The 20,011-nt window shown below is 44.7% G+C and overlaps 1 protein-coding gene across 1 annotated transcript in view; it reads right to left on the bottom strand.

Moving 5' to 3' along the window:
- The window catches only part of LOC126282400 (putative inorganic phosphate cotransporter), an 85,808-nt gene that overhangs the window by 50,110 nt on the left and 15,687 nt on the right, over positions 1 to 20,011 (bottom strand). Inside the window, exon 4 of the mRNA XM_049982058.1 lies at positions 16,113 to 16,357. Within this exon, the coding sequence (XP_049838015.1) occupies positions 16,113 to 16,357 (245 nt within the window). The remainder of the gene's footprint in view (positions 1 to 16,112; positions 16,358 to 20,011) is intronic.

Raw genomic sequence — 20,011 nt, 5'->3', positions numbered from 1 at the left:
TGGAGGTGAGCCGCCAGCAGTGGTGGATGAGGGGAGAGAGATGCCAGAGTTTTGAGAGGTTACTTTGAGCGGACGATCTGGACGAGCGTCCGTCAAAAAAAGCCAATTTGTAAGACTCTATATATCATGACTTTTGAACATTATTATTAAGGTAAATACATTGTTTGTTCTCTATAAAAATCTTTCATTTGCTAACTATGCCTATCAGCAGTTCGTGCCTTCAGTAGTTAGAATCTTTTACTTAGCTGGCAGTATTGGCGCTCGCGTACTGCAGTAGTTGGAGTAACGAAGATTTTTGTGAGGTAAGTGATTCATGAAAGGTATAGGTTTCATTAGTCAGGGCCATTCTCTTGTGGGGATTATTGAAAGTAAGATTGCGTTGCGCTAAAAATATTGTGTGTCAGTTAAGTGATGATCAGAAAAAGTAAAGAGAAAACTGTCTGAGTACGTTCAGTTTTGCTCAGCTGTTTGAAAATCAAATAACGTAAGAGCACTGTCATTCTTTACATACAAAGGGGAAGTTTTAATTGGTGCCCCTATAAACTAACTGGTTCCAAATGTGCCTTTCTTTGTGGAAATTGTGCATGGAAAGGTAAAATATAAAGTGTAAATATCAGTCACCGTGCTATTTCCTCTTTCTCACTGGCCCTAAAAATTTCACTCGTAAGTCCAAACGACGTACGACTCAACTTACTTTGTGGTTGAAATACACAGAGTACAATTACATTAGAGCTAGAATAATATATTTAAACTAGCTGTAAAAGTGTGCAGTATAAATGCAAAATCAAAGATCTAGGCCACTCCTTCCTTTATTTTGTCTGTTTGCTTAAAGTTTCATTCTGATGTAACATCGGAGATATTTTACTTCACTTTCTAACCCACCAATCACAGCAAAACCTACAAAAACATTTCTGTGGAAGATCTCATAACTGTTTGTGCCGATCAGTACAGATGCTGGAGTGTTTCCTCTTGATGTAGTGGACACCGGCGATCAGCCACCTTATGCAGATAACGATATGTAGTGTTGGTTCTGCCAGACATGATCGACAAAACAGACGTCCCGTATCTCCATACATGCACTGACGGAGAAAAAATCACAACAAAAAATAATAAATGCAGAGTAATGAAATCTCCAGAGTAACATATTTAAGTAAATAATATTGCAAGATCACAGGTTAATGTAAGCGCGAGACAAGCCTTTGCAAATGTATGCGGACGTGCCTGCCATGTGTTGCACAAGTGCCAGATGTCAGATTATAGGATGGAGTACCATGCCTGTTACTCCTCGTCGGTCAATATAGGGACGGTTAATGCTGTTTGCGGTTGAAACTGAAGTTGTCGTCCGATGATGTTCCATTTGTGCTCGATTGGAGGCAGATCTGGTGATCGCACAGGCCAAACCAACATTTTGACACTCTAGAGCCCGTTAGGTAATAACAGCAGTATGCGATACAGCGTTAACGTATTGGAAAACACCACCTGGGATGCTGTTCATTAATGACAGCACATAGGGTTGAATCACCAAATATATTTACAAATTTGCTGTCAGAATGCGTGCGATATTAATGAGAGTGCTCCTGCTCTCATCCGAATCGCACCCTAGACTGTAGCTCCAGGTGTAGGTCCAGTGTGTCGGTCGGAGTGGCCGTTCGGTTCTAGGCGCTACAGTCTGGAACCGCGATACCGCTACAGCCGCAGGTTGGAATCCTGCCTCGGGGATGGATAGGTGTGGTGTCCTTAGGTTAGTTAGGTTTAAGTAGTTCTAAGTTCTAGAGGACTGATGACCTCAGAAGCTGAGTCCCATAGTGCTCAGAGTCCTTTGAACCTCTTCTTTTTTTGTTTAGACCCAGCGTGCGTTGCACACAGGCTGGTTGGTTGCAGCCCCTCAACTGACCTCCATCTAACTAACACACGGCCATCACTGGCGCCGAAGCAGAACTTGCTTTCACCAAAAAACACAACAGACCTCCACGCTGCTCTCCAATAAGCTCTCACGTGACACCACTGCAGTCCACCACTGTGGAATGCATGCTACACGGCATCTGGCACGGAGCATTCTTTGAAGTACCCGATTTACAACTGTTGTGTCACTGTGGTGCCAGTTGCCCCAAAACCAACCGCGGAATACCATAGCCTTCCCTCTCGGTAACGTCACGTGGCCGTCAACAGCCCGGTTTCCTTGCGACCTTACGTTGTCGTGACCACAGCTGCCAGCAATCACGTCAGTGGCTACGTTCCCGCTAAGTCTTTCTGCAGTATCACAGAATGAACATCCAGATCCTCATAATCCTATTACACGACCTCGTTCAAACTCAGTGAGCTGTTGATAATGTCGTCTTTGTTGTCTCAAAGGACTTGACTAACATAAGCTCACTACGTCCACTCTCAAAGATAACTAACGCTCACTACCGTGACAGCGTTTATTTAAAGGAAACTTGATCTGGAACCTCATGGTTCCGGTACCAGCGCCGCTCTTGTGCGACTGGCGAGAAATTTAAATAGACACCATCTTTCAGATATAGAAATACGCCTACCAACTTTCGTTTATGTCGCAGAACTCGTTCTTGGTGCTGAGGTGTTTCTTCCGTCAGTATATTAGTGCGTACGGCTCTTAGTACTTTCAGTGCGGATGCACTGAATCTTCCGAACCTCTGCTGGATTAGCAGCTGCTACGAGCAGTTGGGCTGATAGAGAGGGGCGCTAGTTGCGCGTGACAGGAAGACAATGTGTGATGGACGGCGAGCCCTTCGGAGCACTGAGGCCGTTAAGGCAACCGGTCTGGAGCTGCGGGGCATCTGGGTTCGACCTCCTGGTTTCCACCTCCACCAGTGATTTACTTCGGTGCCTATAGGTGGCTGGAGACTGATTTCTCGTAATATACAGGGGCCAATAGCCACCTGATACCAGCTGGAATCCGCCAAGGTGATTGCAACACATTTTCGCCTTTGATCTACTGTGTATATAAAACTATTTATTATTGTACCTTGATGTTCAGCACGAAATGTCTTCGATAACCAATTCAAAACCGTCTTGTATGAACAGCGTTCTGACCACTGATCAGGCAGCATATAGCGTAAGGTATACTGAAGTATGTAATCAACCAATGCGGACAAAATTTACCTGAAAAAGTGGTGCGTAAGTTCCTGCCGCTTTACTTTGGTGTGTTGTCACGAAGGTTTCGACCAGTGTACAGAGATTCTAGTACTGAGTTCTTGCAGTGACTTACTGATTTCAGGATTACATTGTTTGAAAGGTTAGAAGTGGTGAAGGCTGGGGCGGCAGCTCGAAACGTTTGTGCCATGTATAGGATGATTTCTGCAGAAGAAATCACCTCAGATTATAGTTTTTTTCGTTAAAGTAGGATCACTTTGACACGAATTATTTAGCACATTTGGAAAGACCAACGGATTTTTATATAGGAAATTTTTATGGTTCATGAAACGATCCATACCACCATGCGAGACAATTGTCCAATGTGTTGAGCTGTAGCCACTCAATCTTCGTGTAACACTTCCATTCAGTGGGCAATGTTGGGGAGAAAGGAAAGAAAGCAATTCTGGGCTTAACCCGTCGACAATAAGGCCAGTAGAGACAGAGTCCTTTCGAAGGATAGATCCTGGAATTCCGTTTAAGTGGTTCATGGAAACTATGGAAAACCTAAAACAGGATGGCTGGGTGCTACTTTGAACCATTATGTGTTATCTTTATAAAATACAATTAATGGCTGAGTCCTAGCATAAACATCTGAACCAAACATCAGTGTGAGTCCAACAAATCTAATCTTATGCGCCCGGTGGTACAAAGAGCTTGGTTGGGAAGCTGTCACTCACTACTCTTATTCATCCAAACATATGCCCTCCAATATTTATCTGTCCCACGCATCGAACACCCATTAAGAGCATTCCTTTACGACGAAAGTGCGCTTCAAACTTAGCTTCATGACATCTGTAACTAGTAGGTTCCTACTGGCATGGAATCGAATAGCTACCAGAGATTGTCAGACTGTTTTAGATAATGTGACAGAATAGAACGTTGGTGATTAATGTTTCCCTTTTTGTTGCTCTATTGAGTTAAATAAGCCATCCAAAAATGCCATAAAATATGCACTGCATTAATGTAAATTATTACAAATTGTCAAGATAATCTGATGACGAAGTTATGTTGTTGTTGTTGTTGTTGTTGTGGTCTTCGGTCCTGAGACTGGTTTGATGCAGCTTTCCATGCTACCTTATCCTGTGCAAGCTTCTTCATCTCCAAGTACTTACTGCATCCTACATCATTCCGAATCTGCTTAGTGTATTCATCTCTTGGTCTCCCTCTACGATTTTTACCCTCCATGCTGCCCTCCAATGCTAAATTTGTGATCCCTTGATGCCTCAGAACATGTCCCACCAACCGATCCCTTCTTCTAGTCAAGTTGTGCTACAAACTTCTCTACTCCCCAATTCTATTCAATACTTCCTCATTAGTTATGTGATCTACCAATCTAATTTTCAGAATTCTTCTGTAGCACCACATTTCGAAAGCTTCTATTCTCTTCTTGTCCAAACTAGTTATCGTCCATGTTTCACTTCCATACATGGCTACACTCCATACAAATACTTTCAGAAACGACTTCCTGACACTTAAATCTATACTCGATGTTAACAAATTTCTCTTCTTCAGAAACGCTTTCCTTGCCATTGCCAGTCTACATTTTATATCTTCTCTACTCCGACCATCATTAGTTATTTTGCTCCCCAAATAGCAAAACTCTTTTACTACTTTAATTGTCTCATTTGCTAACCTAATTCCCTCAGCATCACCCGACTTAATTCGACTACATTCCATTATCCTCGTTTTGCTTTTGTTGATGTTCATCTTATATCCTCCTTTCAAGACACTGTCCATCCCGTTCAACTGCTCATCCAAGTTCTTTGCTGCCTCTGATAGAATTACCATGTCATCAGCGAACCTCAAAGTTTTTATTTCTTCTCCATGGATTTTAATACCTACTCCGAATTTTTCTTTTCTTTCCTTTACTGCTTGCTCAATATACAGATTGAATAACATCGGGGAGAGGCTACAACCCTGTCTCACTCCCTTCCCAACCACTGCTTCCCTTTCATACCCCTCAACTCTTATAACTGCCATCTGGATTCTGTACAAATTGTAAATAGCCTTTCGCTCCCCTGCCACCTTTAAATTTTGAATGAGAATATTCCAGTCTACATTGTCAAAAGCTTTCTCTAAGTCTACAAATGCTAGGAACGGAGGTTTGCCTTTCCTTAATCTTTCTTCTAACGTAAGTCGCAAGGTCAGTATTGCCTCACGTGTTCCAATATTTCTACAGAATCCGAACTGATCTTCCCTGACGTCGGCTTCTATCAGTTTTTCCATTCGTCTGTAAAGAATTCGTGTTAGGATTTTGCAGCTGTGACTTATTAAACTGATAGTTCGGTAATTTTCAAATCGGTCAACGCCTGCTTTCTTTGGGGTTGGAATTATTATATTCTTCTTGAAGTCTGAGGGTATTTCGCCTGTCTCATACACCTTGCTCACCAGATGGTAGAGTTTTGTCAAGACTGGCTCTCCCAAGGCTATCAGTAGTTCTAATGTAATGTTGTCTACTCCCGGGGCCTTGTTTTGACTCAGATCTTTTAGTGCTCTGTCAAACTCTTCACGCAGTATCGTATCTCCCATTTCATCTTTATCTACTTCCTCTTCCATTTCCATAATATTGTCCTCAACTACATCGCCTTTGTATAGACCCTCTATATATTCCTTCCACCTTTCTGCTTTCCCTTCTTTGCTTAGAACTGGGTTTCCATCTGAGCTCTTGATATTCACACAAGTGGTTCTCTTTTCTCCAAAGGTCTCTTTAATTTTCCTGTAGGCAGTATCTATTTTACCCTTAGTGAGATAAGCCTCTACATCCTTACATTTGTCCTCCAGTCATCCCTGCTTAGCCATTTTGCACTTCCTGTCGATCTCATTTTTGAGACGTTTGTATTCCTTTTTGCCTGCTTCATTTTCTGCATTTGTATAGTTTCTCTTTGCATCAATTAAATTCAATATTGCTTCTCTTACCCAAGGATTTCTACTATCCCTCGTCTTTTTACCTACTTGATCCTCTGCTGCCTTCACTACTTCATCCCTCAGAGCCACCCATTCTTCTTCTACTGTACTTCTTTCCCCCATTCCTGTCAATTATTTCCTTATGCTCTCCCTGAAACTCTGTACCACCTCTGGTTTAGTCAGTTTATCGAGGTCCCATCTCCTTAAATTCTCACCTTTTTGCAGTTTCTTCAGTTTTAATCTACAGGTCATAACCAATAGATTGTGGTCAGAACCCACATCTGCCCCTGGAAATGTCTTACAATTTAAAACCTGGTTCCTAAATCTCTGTCTTACCATTATATAACCTATCTGATACCTTCTACTCTCTCCAGGATTTTTCCATGTATACAACCTTCTTTCATGATTCTTGAACCAAGTGTTAGCTATGATTAAGTTATGCTCTGTGCAAAACTCCACCAGACTGCTTCCTCTGTCATTTCTTAGCCCCAATCCACATGCATCTACTATGTTTCCTTCTCTCCCTTTTCCTACTATCGAATTCCAGTCACCCATGACTATTAAACTTTCGTCTCCCTTCACTACCTGAATAATTTCTTTTATCTCATCATACATTTCATCAATTTCTTCATCATCTGCAGAGCTAGTTGGCATATAAACTTGTACTACTGTAGTAGGCGTGGGCTTTGTGTCTATCTTGGCCACAATAATGCGTTCACTATGCTGTTTGTAGTAGCATACCCGCACTCCTATTTTCTTATTCATTATTGAACCTACTCCTGTATTACCCCTATTTGATTTTGTATTTATAACCCTGTATTCACCTGACCAAAAGTCTTGTTCCTCCTGCCACCGAACTTCACTAATTCCCACTATATCTAACTTTAACTTATCCATTTCCATTTTTAAATTTTCTAACCTACCAGCCCGATTAAGGGACCTGACATTCCACGCTCCGATCCGTGGTAAGCCATTTTTCTTTTTCCTGATAATGACGTCCTCTTGAGTAGTCCCCGCCCGGAGATACGAATGGGGGACTATTTTTCCTCCGGAATATTTTACCCAAGAGGACGCCATCATCATTTAACCATACAGTAAAGCTTCATGCCCTCTGGAAAAAGCTATATCGTAATTAAATATAACATATGCGTAACACGAGCACAATTTAGTAACATTTTATGCACTTTTTACCTCAAAATACCCTATGTCTAACTGAAGTCGTGTGTGATTCTGGTACAGTATTACATGAATATTTCAGAAGAATGGAAATGTGGCGTGTGGAATAGATTGATAAATCCCAGTACCACAATTTCATCAATGTGACTTGTATTCACAAAAAAACTTAAACTTATGTGAAAAGAAGCAAAGAACTAGAAGCTTTACCAATTAGCAATTCTCCAAAATCATACTCTTCTCGCCCTTAGATCTTCTGGTTGCTGAAAGTTGTGAGAAATTCCTTAGTAATATTTGATCTGGATATTTGTAGCTCTGTTACAGAATATGTATAAAGATGCTCTGTCACACGATTGGCACCGATAGCTATGGCAGTTTTCACGTTAGAATGCAGCCATGTTATCACAGAGCCAGTGAAAAATTTTTCACATTTTACATTGCCTCATTTCCCCTAGTGATGGCTTTGACAAATAATTCTTTGCCTAAAAGAGAAAATCAATTGTGGTTCCTGAAATCAAAACCAGTTTGATAATTTGATGGCACACCTTAGATTAAAATCACCCATAACATTTAACTGAATTTTTTGCCACTTCAGGATGAAAGAAGCCTCTCCCCGATGTTATCACAGGGCTGCCAGACACATTCCGAAAAGCTGCCAAGTGTCGATTATACTCGCGGAAGAAAGAAAACGGTTCCACAGCCGAAGTGTTTCGCGAGTGTGCTTGCTTGTCAGGAGCAATGTTTGTGCTTAAAGAAAAGAGTAATAGGCAGCCGCTCAACTGACTGAAGGCTGAGTTACCAAAAATATAAACCAACGAGTTTCAGTCCCATTGCTGTACTTGGGTTTGGGGTTGAACCATAGTTACGAGTACCACGTAGATGCACCGACAGCAACCAGAACACCATAAATTAAGAACAGGAGGAATTAATTTGGTTGCACTCCTTTTTAATAGCTGTCATAATTATTTTAGTTTTTCTGTCTTAAGCATACTGAAAACTGAAAAGCTCATTCACCAGTGTGGTGTACTCGCAGTTGGTTCAGTTTTCTCTTAATTTGTTGCCTGATGGTATCATACTAAAGACGCCTCTAGGTTATTAGAAGATCCATATGACAATCATAGAGGAGAAATTGTTAGAATTGACTGTTACATTAAATGTAAATGGTGAAATAATTTAGCGTTATTCTCGCCGAAGGACTTAATGAGGGGAAGTCCATAAATGAAAATAAAGAAATAAATAACTATAGCTTGGAGTTGCGTTTACACAGTGACTTGCATCAACATTTGGGGATAGTGCTGGAATGTACGGAGACAATTCAGATCCTGCTTATTGATTAAGCCGAACTAACACAATTCCTTAACAGTATTAACTTCTGCCAGTGAAATAATTGATCAATGATGTGTAAGTAGAATCAAAACTTCTGTACGCTACGCACAACACATTATTATCAACTGCCCGTTACTCATAGCAATCTGTCCTACGCTTACACATTTCTGTAGACGATTTAATTTCTTCAACAAGTTGTCACGTTGTTGTGGACATATTAAACAAGGGTAACGGGCTACCACAATATCACGCAGCGCCATTATTCCCTCTACTGCCCCGTCCCTATAGTGAATTTTTCATAAATAATGATCCTACACACAGAAACATACACTGCCGGAATAAAACAGTACACCCTTTTAGATGTTCCCAGTTCACGCAAGATTAATTGTTGCAGCTTGCATACGTAGTACACCAATGACTTATTTACAGATCAATAACTTAAGCGGCTCTGAAATACCAGGTATCGACCCATGCTGACACACCCATACTAGTGCGTGGTGTAGCCTCCACGGGCGGCAACGCAGGTCCTGACTCTGACATCCAGTCGATCGTACAGATAGCGACAACGTCGTAGGATACATTATTCCACGCCTGCTCGACCTGTTCTCGTAGTTCTGCAAGAATTGTTCATTGACGAGTCACATGGGTCACTTTTGGTTCTGTCATATCCCACAGATGCACCATTGGAGACAAGTCCGGAGATTCTGCTGGCCAGGGAACTTGCTACACCTCTTGAAGAGCACGTGTTGTTTCACGGGCAGTGTGTGGGTGAGCTTTATCCTGCTGGAACAACACATCGCCTTCCTGTCGCACTAACGGCAAAAGAACGGGTCTAACAACATTCTACACGTACCAGTCGCTGGTTAGTGTTCCCTCCAGAAACACCACAGGTGAATCAGAGTTTTAGCTTGTCGCACCCGAGACCATAAAGCCTGAGATGGGACCAGTTTGTATTGGACGAATGCACTCCATAAGACGGTGCTCATCAGGTTACGTCTTACATGCAAACGATCGCAGAATCTGCTTTTATCGCTGAAGAGCACTGCGCGTCATTCCATCTTCAAAGCGATCCTCTGATGGCACCAGTCGAGCCGTGCACGTCGCTGGTGTTACGTGAGTGGAAGACGGGGTAGAGGTGTGCGCTACCATAGTCCCACTGCTAATAACCGGTTCGCAACAGTTCGTGTGAAGAGGTCTGGGCTCACAAGCCCTCTTACCTGTGCTGTGATGACCTTACGATCTGCCACTGCTGTCATTACAACACGACGACCCTGGAGTGCGTCTGTGCGGCGTGGACGTCGGGAACCACGTCTGCAGCTGTGAGACATGTGCATGTGATAACTGCACAACTGGTGCAGAACGTTCAACTTGTGCGGCACATTTTCGAAAGGGCAATCTGACCACATGGAATGCTACAATCTGAGTCCTTCCAAACTCTCTCATTTGGCTGTAAGAAGCACGAGCGCCCATCCATAGCAATGTTCCCTTTTTTATATATTATTGAGTTTCGATTCCCCCCGAAGGGGCTGGGCTGGCAGCAGCTTAGTATGCCGCCCGTCAGCCGACAGACTTTGTTCGAAAAAGATGAAGATAATAAATAATAAAAAACAGGCGATAAAATCGGTGACTTAAATGGTAACATGGCGAAAAAATCGTGGAACTTAAAACAGAGAACAAAGGGATGATGATGCTAATAAAATACATATGAAGCAGACAGGTGAAATAATAGACAATTAAAAAACTCGGCGACAGTCTGGTTTCTGATCGCAAAAGACCTAAAATTCACACCCAGCGACAGCATGGTTTCTGTTCGCATCACTTTGGAAAGACGAACAACACTGAACATTCACTTGAACACTGCACTAAAAAGTTGGCATATATGACATACCACTGCTGAGAGCAGGTGGGGGGAAACTAGACAGATGATGGGAAAATAAAAAGGGGCAGAAGGAGAGGAAAAACGAAGGGGGGAGGGGGGAAGGAGCCAATGGAGGATGAGGACCCATAAGAGGGGTGGGGGCTGCTGAGCAGACGTGACAGGGAGTGGGGAAGGCAGAGGAGGTGAATACAAAAGGACTCAGGGGGGGGGGGGGGCGGGAAGGGAGGTAGGGAGAGGTTAGGTGGGAAGAAAACAGGATGGAAAGGGGGGGGGGGGTAAGAAGGAGCCCAGGGAAAGGACGGAGGAAAGGAGGGATAAATGGAGGGAGAGAGGGCATCATCCAGGAGGGGGAGTTGATGGAAGCCACCTTGGGAAAGGGCATGAAGGGCGTAGAAATGGAGGCATGGCAGGGGGTGGGGATGGGAGAGGAGAGGAGCAATCAGGGGGATTGTAGATGTGGAGGATGGTAGAGGGGTGCAACCCCCATGTCCAGCCAGAGAGCAGTTTGAGGAGTCAGAGGCGATTGTGGGCTTTGGATTGGATAGAGCAGAGATGAGGGATCCAGGTGATGTGATGGTCAATGATGAGGCCAAGGTAGGTGAGGGTGGGGGAGATGCGGACAGGAGGGCGGAAAGAGCGAGGGATACGACCTGTGATGATTGCCTGAGTCTTGGTAGGATTGATTTTCTGGAGCCACTGCTTACACCATGCGGCAAAAAGGTCAAGGTGATTCTGGAGAAGGCGTTGGGACTGTTGGAGGGTAGGAGCGAGGGCGAGGAGTGCGGTGTCATCGGCATACTGCAAGAGGTGTGCTGGAGGGAGGGGGGCATATCTGCCGTGTACAAGAGGGGAAGGAGAGGGGTAGAAGGTGTGGGAATTGGCATTATGGACGGTAACATAGGAGGGGCGGCGGGAGAGGAAGGAGGCCATCAGACGGATGTAGTAGTCTTCTGGCTGTGAGCATTTCTTATTAAAGGGTAGACACAGATGGCGCTGTGATAGCTACGCCTCTACACTCTCTGTTGCCCGACGACGTTGAAACCATTATCAGTACACCTACCATCGCCCCCCCCCCCCCCCCCCACCCTGGCATACGCCGTCATCGGATCAAAGTCGACGTAGTCCTTCTGGATGTACTAATTTTTCTAATCTTTCTGCTCTCGCAGTTAGCTTGGCCAATCGCTATGGATCTCAAAAACGTCTTTTGAAAGTGGCATATGTATTACCAAAACTAATCATGATGTCGTGCATCCCTCGAGCTCTAGGACATCTCTACTACTCTCGACGAGGAACATGTACCGACTCCTTCATTACGTACTACGCAACTCATCATGTATAGTTCTATTTTTCTTATGAAAGCTTATTTAGAACTATACTTTACTCGTCGTATAACAAAATCCATTCTAAGGAAAACAAAAAGAACAGTGACATGGGATACCCTTTCCTTACTGCCACAGTGATGTTAAGAAAGTCTCTGTTGAGCAGTATGGGAGGGGGCCGGGGTGGGCGCAGGGAGGGGGAGGGGACGGGAGAAGGGGGTGGGGAATACAAGATGCCGTAAATCACTCTGATTATCGATGTATCCAGCTGAAGACTAGAGTCAGTGAACTTGATAGCAGTTTGCCGAGATATCACTTTATTCAATGACATTTCTTGAAATCATGATCTGACGCTTCAGAAACATACACTTCTGAAACCTGCTTCTTCTTCAACATCAAGCAGCAGTATATCACAAGAAACTTCTCCAGGAACTTTCCGGTTTTACCATCTAGCTTCGATAGTAGACTAGAAAAGTCGTTGGTGCAGATATGGACATGTGAAACAGATTCTCGAGCACGTAGGGCGTAATACATACAAACAGTGTCTGCGGCACTGAGATCGACAAGGGATTAAAAGCGCCCCGCCGCAAGTCGGTCAGTTCTGTAGCAGCGACCTTGAACGCGTCTTCAGCATTACCCAAATATTGGATTTCAGGAGAAGATCGAAATAATGAATGTTGAGCTCCATTTTGCGTCAAGGCTTGATGTGTTACACCCTGCCACTGTAGAATGAGAATTCATTGCAACGTTATGTGAATGCCTGGTTGTGACCACCTGAGTTATCCTATCTTACACCTTGCCACACTTAAAGGACTTACGGTAAGGTGGTTGCAGATGCCTGATCAGACACAGCACGTATTACATCAACATCTAAATACATACTGCATTAACCATAGTATTTTGCATGGCAGAGAATATCCACCACCACTGCCAGTCTTTTTCTTTCCTGGTCCACTGGCAAATAAAACGAGGCACAAACTATTGTCTACATGCCTCAGTATCAGTCGTAATTTATCGCATCTTATCTTCGTGGTCCTTACGCGAAATGTAATTGGCGGCAGTAGAATCGTTGGGCAGTTAGCCTCACATGTCGGTTCTTTAAATTTTCGCAATAGTGCTCGTCGAAAAGAACGCCGCCTTCTTTCCAGAGATTCCAATTCGAGTTCCCGAAGCATCTCCGTAACACTTACAGGCTGTTCGATCCTACCGGTAACAAAACTAACACCCTCCCCCCCCCCCCCCCCCCAAGAATTATTTCGATGTCTTCGTTCAATACGACCTACCTTTGGTTCGTCCTCTATTCCACTTTACGCATGGCTGTCGTTTTGCTTCTCATTTTTGTCTTTTCTTCTATCTGTCACTTGCTGGCACTTTAAGAGCGCAGTGGGTCTCAACAGTTGGTACTAATGCTAAGATGATCTTTACGTCCCAGTGCACAGATCTGTCCTACGAGCCTTGTCTTCTCGGAGAAGGCTCACGACATTCAGTTTGTTCACTTCGTGAGCCACCTCCGCGGAAGAGTCTGGTGGTAATTGCAGCTCCCTCTTATGAGTCTGGTGGTAATTGCAGCTCCCTCTTATGAGCCTGGTGGTAATTCCAGCTCCCTCTTATGTGTCCAGTTCTGAACACGCTGGAAGAGACCGACATGCTGTTCGGTAGAGTTGCCTCAGACAACAGCTACAAATCGGTGAGCGGGCGCAAGAGCATCTTGTAAATGATGTGACCATAGTCCAGTGCCATGTCGAGTCGATAATGGACTGAGAATCCGGTATAGCTGGCGCAAGAGTCCCATGCGCAGTAGCAAATATCATCGACTTGACTGCAGCACATGAGACGAGTTTCTATCGTGACGCCCAAGTACTCGATTTTCTTCGTTCATACCAGGAACTTAGATGGTGTTACGGCGACTGGGATTAGACCTTGGGCGAAGATGATAGCGTAGCCTTTTCCAGGATGTACACAAGTATGTTTGTGAAGATCCAGGCAGTGCGGCTCCTATCGTTGGCATATTTCCGGTTGAAAACCACACGTTGATAGAATTTCTTATAAGGACTTGGTCACGTGCTTATACTTTGTAGCAGCAAGAGCCATCGTCGCCAGCCGGGGTGGCCGAGCGGTTCTAGGCGCTACAGTCTGGAAACGCGCGACCGCTACTGTCGCAGGTTCGAATCCTGCCTCGGGCATGGATGTGTGTGATGTCCTTAGGTTAGTCAGGTTTAAGTACGTAGTTCTAAGTTTTAGGGGACTGATGACCGCAGAACTTAAGTTCCATAGTGATCAGAGCCATCTGAACCATTTTGAGGCATCATCTAGACTTGAGCCATCGTCTATAGGCTTTGAAATAATAATTACGTCTCAGTAGCACGTAGCTAGCGCATTTTAGTGCAAGAGGGCGAGTTTAGGAGGTAACTGGTTCCATCCCGAGAGGTAGAAATAGTTTTCACCGCCAATACTTGGCCGGCAGAGGGGAAGTGAGGCTGTAAGACTTGGCACCAATCTCCTAGATTAAATTCGAACCTCTCTGCAGTGTCTCATGAAGTGAGGGTATGTGAAATTGTTGATTGTGATCCATTCGTTGGATGGACAATTCAGTTAGGAACTTCTTTTTTCTCTAGTTCTGTTGACGCTCTGTGACGCTGACAATCGCCTTATCTCGGTAGACACTAGCTCTTGTGGAAAAGACAGTGACTCAGGAATTTTCAGAGACTCCATTCTACATAAAAAAGTAAATGAAAAATCATAGAATAAACCGAAACAAACATCTTTAACAGAAAACCAGGACATAGCACTTCCTTACGTGATCGTCACTGACAAAGCATTTTGGATCAAGGAAATTTTAATCGAACCCTACTGTGAAAAGCTGCTAACTTGTGAACAAACAATTTATCTGTCATCTAACTTTAGCACATAGCCATACTGAGTGTAAAGCGTGTAAAAACTGAAGAATATTGCTTAGCCCATGAGGTGTCAGAGTGGATGGTGCCGAACCCATTGTAATACTTACACTACTTTACAACTATGCCAGAATGAGACCTGGATTTAAGCCCGAAGACAACTTTTAATTTAATTTCATAAGGTGTACATGCTAAAAACGTAACGGACGACCCACTTCATCAGCGGATAATGTCCGGGGTTAATTTATCAACTATTTTGTAAATGAAGGTAGACTTGAACGTGCAGACAGTATGATATAAACGAAAAGAGTAAGCATTACTTATTAACCATAATGTGTTTATTACTTGAATGAAATTTTTACTCTGCAGCGGAGCGTGCGCTGATATGAAACTTCCTGGCAGAAGAAAACTGTGTGTCGGACCGAGACTCGAACTCGGAACCTTTGCCAAGTACTCTACCAACTGAGCTACCGAAGCACCACTCACGACCCGTCCTCTCAGCCTTCTTTATTTATTACTTGTATGTATTTTTTTCTTGAGTCATTTCCATCACAGAAGATCAAAACCAATTCTTCCCAAGTTAACATTTCAAAATTTAATTTTTTAGCACTTCAGACGCTATATTTCTTCAAATTTATCAATTGGTAGCCCGATGTCAATATTGTCGCCTTCGGTTTCACTTATTTTTTGCAACGTCCAACAAAGAAAATAGTGTCAATTTCGATTCAATCACGGGAGATTCCGGCAACATTTCTACCGCCTGAACATGACCTCATTCTCATGTGAATGCGGCAGTGAGACAGATGTTAATTATATTTTCTTCAGCTGCCAAAGAATTCATCATAAAAATACAAAACTAATGCAGCTCTACCAACAAACATCAAAATTCTTCTAACAGAAGACGTAAATGTGTGTCAGCTCCTGTTCAGTTTTATAACTGAGGATCAAACAGCAATACAGCAAATGGAATTTTTTTATACTATAATCCGAGTTGACCAAAGTCATAAGATACCTCCTAATATCGTGTTCGACCACTATCTGTCCTGCATAGTTCAGGAACGTGGTGTGGCATGTACTTAACAAGCCGTTGGAAGTCCTCTGCAGTAACATTGAGCCATGCTGCCTCTTTAGCCTTGCACAATTGCGAAAGAGTTCAAAATCTGTAAAATCCCGTCGTGCGACAGTAATTTCGTCGGAAATCTTTTCACGTATGTCACCTAAATACAAAAGACAGCTCCACCACTGCACTGCCCTTTTACGATATTACCCCCGCATCGCTATGTCATGTCTATCAGCGTATTTTGCGGTTCTGGTTATCCCTTCACAGTCACTGAGCCATTGCTAACCTAAAGATCATAATGTCTTCCACCAACATCCTGAGAAACGCAAATACTTGCTTAATTTACAACCTGGGACAACATGTGGCGGCTCTCAATACCATATCTTTGACATCAGGCTACTTACCTCCTTTTCAAGATCCTTGTTCTCTTTGCTTTCTTTCAGATCTCTACCAGTGTGTGTCATAAGAAAGTCCTTTTCTTTCTCTGTAATCCTAGGGTGTGCCTCAGGCTCATCGTAGATAAAGTAAAAACATGGAATCACTAGAGCTATTGCTATGCCGCCGAAAATGTAGAATACAGAGGACCAGCCCAGATTCTTCACAATGGTTCCAGACGATGCCATTGATATTACGGTGCCCAAGTATGAAGCTGCAAAACGAAACGAAAGAAATTAGATATCCGTTATATCCCATATATGCAATTAAGAACACATGTTCAAAAAATGTTCAAATGTGCGTGAATTCCTGAGGGACCAAATTGCTGTCATCAGTCCCTAGACTTACATTCTACATAAACTAACTCACACTAACTTATGCTAATAACAACACACATATCGATGCCCGAGGAAGGACACGCACCTCAGGCCGGAAAGGCCGCGCATTCCGTGACATGGAGCCTCTAACCAAGCGGCCACTACGCGCTGCTATAAACACATGTTTATACATAAAAAGTGTTGTTTGTGTAAGAACAATGAAAACTGATTAAATTTCAAAAAACAGCTGGATAACTCCGTCATTCCCTTGTGTGAGTTTCCTTTTTCGACTAAAACTGTAATTGTTTAAAGTGTATTTCAGCAAGTAGGAAGTAATTAATTTAAAAAAGTAATCCATTTGCTATGGACAAGTGCACAGAGAGAGGACTGTACAAAACAAAAGTTTACATAATACCTTTACACGTCTTCAATATAATCTCTATTCTTACTTATGAAAGCTTCCCAACGTTTTGGAAAATGGTTCAAATGGCTCTGAGCACTATGGGACTTAACATCTGAGGTCATCAGTCCTCTAGAACTTAGAACTACTTAAACTTAACTAACCTAAGGACTTGACACACATCCGTTCCCGAGGCAGGATTCGAACCTGCGACCGTAGCGGTCGCGCTGTTCCAGACTGAAGCGCCTAGAACAGCTAGGACACTCCGTTCAGCCTTGGCAACTTCTCTGTGCCGGGTAGGGCACTTTCATCGTTGAGCTGCCTGATTGATCGGACCACCTCACTGTATGAAAAAGTTTCCCACGGAGTTGTTCCTCCAATTTCCGAAACCAGTCAATGCCTGGTGGACTCGTATCAAGACTGCATGGTGGCCGGGGAAGTATTTCCGATCCATATTTGTCGAGCGTTTCTCTCACTGAGGTGGCAATATGCAGACTGCATCACCGTGCAAAATGACATCTGCTGCAAGTACATTCTTTGACGAATTTTCGGCCTCAAAACGTTTTGCAAAAATAGCTTGTAGCACGCGACTCTTGCACTCTAGTTGTAGCTATGACTCCATTCAGGTCATTTGGAAAGACGATCGTCGGATTGCTGACGGTGGAATATTTGCGGGCTAGTAGAGTCGCAGCTTCTCCAGTGAGACGACTGAGCCTTTAGTTCCGGCTCAAAATCTCGTATGCAGGTTTCACCAAGTGCAACAATCCTTTTCGGAAACTGTTCTTCATCTCTCCGGTAACGCTGACGCAATCCTTTTGCGAATCTTTCGCGACCTGCTTTCTGCTCTTCACTCAAATCATACGAAACCCATCGGGCAGCAACTTTTTTCAACTTTAACTTTTCAGTTATGTTTCTGTAAACTGACATTCTGGCCTTATATGCAATTTTCTGGCCTGTTACTCGTCGATCGTCTCTTAAAATGTCATTAACAATAACCTAAGAGGTGTAGCCTGTTGCAGTTGAGGGCCTTCCACTTCTTGGTTTCTCCTAAGTAATTACTCGACCTTCACGAAAACGAGTGGATGAGCCTGGTACTATGCTATGATGCACTGCATTATTCTCACACACCTCTCGGGATTCAATTTGGCTGTAAAAACGCTGGTTACTACGTGTAATCTGACCTGGACTGGTTTCAGCTTCCATTTTAAAACCGAACACAGACACACGAACCAGTGAACTTGGCGGTCTGTCTGTGTTTGGTTTCCCGCCGTTGTTGCGGATATGCCATGGTTCTTCCTCCTTCTAAGTGTGACAGCAGCGATGTGTGTCGATATTTGCACCGTGTGCCATCTTTGGTCTCGTGCATATACACTCCTGGAAATTGAAATAAGAACACCGTGAACTCATTGTCCCAGGAAGGGGAAACTTTATTGACACATTCCTGGGGTCAGATACATCACATGATCACACTGACAGAACCACAGGCACATAGACACAGGCAACAGAGCATGCACAATGTCGGCACTAGTACAGTGTATATCCACCTTTCGCAGCAATGCAGGCTGCTATTCTCCCATGGAGACTATCGTAGAGATGCTGGATGTAGTCCTGTGGAACGGCTTGCCATGCCATTTCCACCTGGCGCCTCAGTTGGACCAGCGTTCGTGCTGGACGTGCAGACCGCGTGACACGACGCTTCATCCAGTCCCAAATGTGCTCAATGGGGGACAGATCCGGAGATCTTGCTGGCCAGGGTAGTTGACTTACACCTTCTAGAGCACGTTAGGTGGCACGGGATACATGCGGACGTGCATTGTCCTGTTGGAACAGCAAGTTCCATTGCCGGTCTAGGAATGGTAGAACGATGGGTTCGATGACGGTTTGGATGTACCGTGCACTATTCAGTGTCCCCTCGACGATCACCAGAGGTGTACGGCCAGTGAAGGAGATCGCTCCCCACACCATGATGCCGGGTGTTGGCCCTGTGTGCCTCGGTCGTATGCAGTCCTGATTGTGGCGCTCACCTGCACGGCGCCAAACACGCATACGACCATCATTGGCACCAAGGCAGAAGCGACTCTCATCGCTGAAGACGACACGTCTCCATTCGTCCCTCCATTCACGCCTGTCGCGACACCACTGGAGGCGGGCTGCACGATGTTGGGGCGTGAGCGGAAGACGGCCTAACGGTGTGCGGGACCGTAGCCCAGCTTCATGGAGACGGTTGCGAATGGTCCTCGCCGATACCCCAGGAGCAACAGCGTCCCTAATTTGCTGGGAAGTGGCGGTGCGGTCCCCTACGGCAGTGCGTAGGATCCTACGGTCTTGGCGTGCATCCGTGCGTCGCTGCGGTCCGGTCCCAGGTCGACGGGCACGTGCACCTTCCGCCGACCACTGGCGACAACATCGATGTACTGTGGAGACCTCACGCCCCACGTGTTGAGCAATTCGGCGGTACGTCCACCCGGCCTCCCGCATGCCCACTATACGCTCTCGCTCAAAGTCCGTCAACTGCACATACGGTTCACGTCCACGCTGTCGCGGCATGCTACCAGTGTTAAAGACTGCGATGGAACTCCGTATGCCACGGCAAACTGGCTGACACTGACGGCGGCGGTGCACAAATGCTGCGCAGCTAGCGCCATTCGACGGCCAACACCGCGGTTCCTGGTGTGTCCGCTGTGCCGTGCGTGTGATCATTGCTTGTACAGCCCTCTCGCAGTGTCCGGAGCAAGTATGGTGGGTCTGACACACCGGTGTCAATGTGTTCTTTTTTCCATTTCCAGGAGTGTAGTTTCCAGCAAGGGGGTCTGAGGCAGTCGGTCGGTTGGTGCGGACCAGGGTGGATACCTCCGTGTGGTGCAGCCGGCTCGGTCCACTGGTGGTCCCTGTGCAGTCGGAGCGCGTGTGGAGCTGTCCGATCGCTACGAGCTTCGTGGCTCACCCACGCAGGACGTCAAGGTTGAGTGGTGTGTTAAGTACCCAAGCCACCTCCGTTCGTATTATGTCGTTTGTTTCGGTGGTTCGTTGTTGTGGAGCTTTTCCTGTGAGCAACACCGAGTGTTTGTAGTGGTGAAATCGAGCAGCCGTGCAGTGGAATTAACTATATTGGATCACTACAAATGAAGTGCACTAGCGGAATTTTCTGCCT

This window comes from Schistocerca gregaria, chromosome 7 (assembly GCF_023897955.1).
Source record: "Schistocerca gregaria isolate iqSchGreg1 chromosome 7, iqSchGreg1.2, whole genome shotgun sequence".
In the NCBI taxonomy this organism is placed as follows: Eukaryota; Metazoa; Arthropoda; class Insecta; order Orthoptera; family Acrididae; genus Schistocerca; species Schistocerca gregaria.
This window is presented reverse-complemented; position numbering and strand designations above follow the sequence as displayed.